Raw genomic sequence first — 5,099 nt, 5'->3', positions numbered from 1 at the left:
ACCTTGACATAAATCACTTGTAATTTATAGATTTATTGCACCTTCTTGTTTGTTTTAATGGAGTAAGATTTTTTTGCATTAACAAAATAACACAAATAAAAAAGGATTTTGACTAATTTTTCAATGAAAAATTATATTTTTTGACATTGAAATGAGACGTATTAGCAAGGGGTAAAGTGTGTAATTCTAACAAAACTAAATGGCCAAATAGAACTGATGCTTAGAGCAGAAGCAGAGATATGTAGAGAAATGAATCATGTCATAATGCGATTGTAACCACAGAGCTAATCGTTTTTCAAGGACACACTCTGTTAATTTATAAATAATATATTTTTGAGTAGACTCGGAAGTTGTGTTTTTTAAGAAAAAACAAAAAAACATTTATATGTTTTACATAATGACAAATTTTAATTATTAATTAATTATTTATAGATGTTTTGAGGGGAAAAGTTTTTTTTAATATTTAATTATTTAATAGTTTGTGTCGTTTTTATAATTACATTAAATAAGATATTAACTGAATTTAACACTCATAAGAAATAATACCCATTATTTCCTATGGATTAGATATATGTATATATATATATATATATCTAATCAATAAATCTGTGTATTTACATGTTCTATGAAGAAGACAAATCCCTTTCTGGGAATCTTCATTTAACGAAGCAAAATACATATTATTTCCGAATATTTTTTTTCTACCCGTCACTTACTTTGAAGAAGAAGAAGAAGAAAAAAACGTAAAAATGAAGAAGACTCAATAACGCGGGAAATGATATTTGTACGCAACATTTGCGTAGGTACGCCGTTAAACAACGAAGACATTCCTCCTCCCTCTCTTCTTCGAGTGTTGTTAGTATATAAGGGCCCATGGCATAGGGTTCATTATCCAGTTCCATTGGTACTCCCCTCAAGTGAACAACAATCTTTTAAAGAGATCAAATATTTATACTACAGCAAAAGCTTTTAATTCCAGCCAATCAAAAATGAACAAATTCGTTGCTTTCATCGTTTTAGGTACTAGGTGACCTTTTTCATAATCCACGGATGATACTGCTATAATTTACTTTTTTTCAGGATCACTCTTGACCCAAACCGTCCTTTCTGACGGAGTTCATCGTGGAGGAAGACGTACCTCCTCCCGTCGAGGTCGTGAGGAAGCTTCATCCAGTTATGGTGCACCCTTTCAAGCAGAAAACTCTTACGAAGCCCCTCCTCCAAGCGGCTATGGTGCAGGAACTTCTCAGCCCACATATGACAATTCTCAACCCACATATGACAATTCCCAACCCTCTTATGATGGAGAATTAGATACTGCCGCCAATACTGCTGAGGGTGATGCCTTATCCATGTTAGAAAAGTCTGTTCCCGGAATTCCCGGAGAGGACTACCCCATCTTTGCTGAAGTGCCAGAGAGTGGTTTTGAGTGCGAAGGACAAGTTGATGGAGGTATATTGTGTGCTTAAACAGTTTCAGCTCTTTAGTTTTTCGTTTTTTGTTTTTTTTTCAGGATATTACGCTGATCCCGAGGCCCAGTGTCAAGTATTCCACATCTGTACTGCTGATGGAGCAGGAAGTCTCGCCAAGTATTCTTTCCTCTGCCCCAATGGTACCATCTTTAACCAAAACTACTTTATCTGCGATTGGTGGTTCAACTTTGACTGTGCCGAAGCTGAAGGCCTCTACTCTAAAAATGACGAAATTGCTGCAGAAAGAGAGGCTCTTGCAGCTGAGGCTGCTTCTTCGGATTATGGATCTCCTGCTGACGCTTCCTATTCTGCTGGCTCTGCTGATGCTCCCCTTTCAGGCTATGGTTTTGAGGCCAATGTAGCTGAGGATGAGGCTCCATTAGATCAATATGCGTCCTATGACTCAGACCGTTCTGGACGATCTCAATTCCGAGGAAAAAATGGACGAAGATTCAGAAACTAAGAGGTGAAAGAGGTTTGGGGTTTTTCTGTCTTTCTTTGTTCTTCTAAACCCACCTTATCTCACTTCACTCTAGTCCGACTGACCGACCCTGGCTACAACCTTACGTCCTTCCTAAACACAACATTATGTCTTGCTCAAGAAACAATCATTTACACATTTTACTATTATTCATTTCAAGAAGTTGAGAATCTGAATAGAGAGAAATAAAATTTCTTATTCTTTTCAGATAACATGATTTGTATCTATCTCTGTATGATGGAACATGTATCCTCATACAAAGTTACAAATCTATATATTTAATATGTTTATCATCTTCGGCATTAAATTATTATTTTTATTATTGTTATAGCTTGTGTATAATAAAAAACCATAATCATATATGAATCATAACTTTGTAGCAGTATCTGGTAAATTGAATAGGGAACTTGGACTGAAGTCCATATCTTGAAAATTTGCATTTTATTACAACATGGAATAGTAGTTTCAAAAAAAAAATCCATCTTTGTCATAAATGGATGCCTATAAATGAGTCTAATTGTACTTTCATATTAGTGTGGGAACTTGTGACTCGACTCGGACTCAACACCATATTTTGAAAACTTGATATCACAATCAAATATTTGCAACAGGAAAGCATAAATTTTCAATTCCATTTGAATTGAGACTTTGTTAGATTTAAGAGCATTTTTTAATCAATTTTATCACAATCCCTTTAAATTGTTCCAAAATGTGAATAAAAAGTAATTTCCACAAGTTACCGATGCATTGAAATTGTAAATATTTATCACACATGCCTCCTCCATTTAAAAAAAATATTACAAAAGAGCTGGGGACTTGGATTTGAGTCCAGATTTTGAATACTTGTAGCTCCACTTAATCTCGGAAGCTAATTTATACTGAGCTCACATAAACACTTAATTTTATAGACACAACTATAGTTAGGAGATTAAAATGATCTCTAATGAAATTCGAGGAATCTAACTGGAATCAGTGAAAATATTCAAGTGCTTGGATTTGAGAGTAGAGATTTGACACTCGACTTGGACTTGTAGTATAAAAACTTCTACCCACATTTTAACTTAAAATTACATAAAAATGAGTTTTTTAATTCAGAGAATCAGTATACATGGTGGTCCAGAATTAGGGCTCTATAAAAAAAATGGAAATATGGTTTATATAAAAATATATGCTGATACTTTATACAGGTTTATTATCGTCCTACAATTTAGTAAGATATCATTTAATGTGACTTCCTTTGTTCTGAACAACTCTGTAGAAACGGTTCGTCACATAATTACAGCTTGTACACATAATATCAAACGAAAATATCTGAAGTATCTACTCTGCAGTTAGGGAGCCTTAAAAATGTACTGGCCTCCCCTCGACCATACTATACATTGCAAAGTTAAAATGGAACAGATCAGTTGAAGGCCAAAAGTACTAAAATTGGTTGATGCACGTTATATAAATTGACCAAGTTTCAGTTGATGGTGCTGCTGTTTTATTAGGATTATGGGTCAGTTATCCTCCAGGGTCTAGTTTTGTTATTAATCGAATCTTTTTAGCTATTAATACTTTTTGTTTAATAGTTATCAATAATAAATGTTTAAATATCGCATGGATGGTTAATACCATGCTTATGCAATTTCGTCAGATGATAAATGAAACATTTTGGTTGAATAACTTACATTTCAAACAAGTGCAATACAGTTATTCGATAATTGATTAATACATACTTAATGCTATTTTTTTTGTATTTCAAAAAATACGTAGAAAACAAAAAAAAAAAAAAAAAAAAAAAAAAAAAAAGTTGGAGCACATACATAAAGCTACCATTAAAAATAAACAAAAATATTTTTACATAATCCTAGACAAAAATTTATGATTTTTTTGAATTAAGAAAGATGATATTATTTTGTTTAAAGAAATAAAATATTATATCTATTTGACGTAAAAATTTCTTTGAAATTAAGACATTACACATATTGACTTAATTTGCAGTACAATTTGTATTATAAATAATAAATATATATATTTGGTATTTAAACAAGAACATTATTTTTAAGTAATTATGTATCATATTGATATAATATTAGATATTCTCATTCTATAACAAATTGCCGTAATTTGACCACCTTGGAGTTTGAGGAAATTTAGTAAATATATAAATATAATCCAAAACAGAGGTGGTTGGGCAAAATCCTTAAAGCAATTTGATTTGGAATTATCCAATCATCAATATTGTATTTTTATAGTGTGTGAAGATTCTTCTTGTATTTCTTCTGAATGCAAGAATATATTCCTGTAGCTTTATATTCAAAGTGTTAGAAGAAAATTTAGAAGGGGCATTAACCTCCTTTCGAATTCTCCACTGTGGATCTGAAACACAATACTAAGATATTGATAAATTTAGTGTAATATAAAATATGCATCATGATACTTATAATACAGTCCTCTTTGCAGAAGTGAACTGAACATATCCTTCCTCAAATATTTAACACCCAATTTTTTCAGCAAATAAAAAATCTCCACTTTGGTGAGATTTTTGGATTATTGGGAAACTCTATAATAGCTGATATCTTTCCCAGTCAAGCTTGAATTATTTTTACAGCCAAAAGGAGCAGCATAACTATGAATCATTTTGGATATTAATTTGAATTATTTAATACAATCACGGATGGATACAAGACTTCTTTTGTTATATATTGGTAATACAAAATTAAACAGGTAAATAGATAATAACAGTAAGCATAAATGATAATTACCGCCGCGATCGCGATAATACGTCATACATAAAAATATTGTATTATGATAAAAGTATACAGTATTTTATGATCCCTTCATGTTTTCTTTCCTTATAATAATAAATTTGATTGATTTAATGTCCCGCGACAACAGCTGGCATGAAATTATGCCAAGAGTATGCAAAAAAAAAAAAAAAAAAAGAGAAAGGTGAGGAAGAAAAAATGGGAGAAAATGCCGGGTAGCGAATGTTGAATGCAGAATACTGAGTGATTCTGTATGTGCGTATATATATATATATTTTTGTAACTTTAACAATAATTATTTTGATCTCAATAAGCTCATTTCAAAATGTTGCATTTCTATTTGAAAAAACTATAAAATCTCCGACCTCGAATAAAATATCGAATATATCCCTAAAT

At 31.7% G+C, this 5,099-nt stretch overlaps 1 protein-coding gene across 1 annotated transcript; it reads left to right on the top strand.

Annotated features, from left to right (window-relative positions):
- Nucleotides 1-861: 861 nt before the first annotated feature.
- Nucleotides 862-2,325, top strand: LOC121116405 (uncharacterized). Its single transcript, XM_040710660.2, has 4 exons — nt 862-1,020; nt 1,081-1,452; nt 1,514-1,938; nt 2,009-2,325. The coding sequence occupies exons 1-3, from the start codon at nt 990-992 to the stop codon at nt 1,933-1,935; spliced, it is 825 nt and encodes a 274-aa protein (XP_040566594.1). The 5' UTR covers nt 862-989; the 3' UTR covers nt 1,936-1,938; nt 2,009-2,325.
- The last annotated feature ends 2,774 nt before the right edge of the window (nt 2,326-5,099 follow it).

The sequence above is a fragment of the Lepeophtheirus salmonis genome, chromosome 4, assembly GCF_016086655.4.
Source record: "Lepeophtheirus salmonis chromosome 4, UVic_Lsal_1.4, whole genome shotgun sequence".
NCBI lineage: Eukaryota > Metazoa > Arthropoda > Copepoda > Siphonostomatoida > Caligidae > Lepeophtheirus > Lepeophtheirus salmonis.
This window is presented reverse-complemented; position numbering and strand designations above follow the sequence as displayed.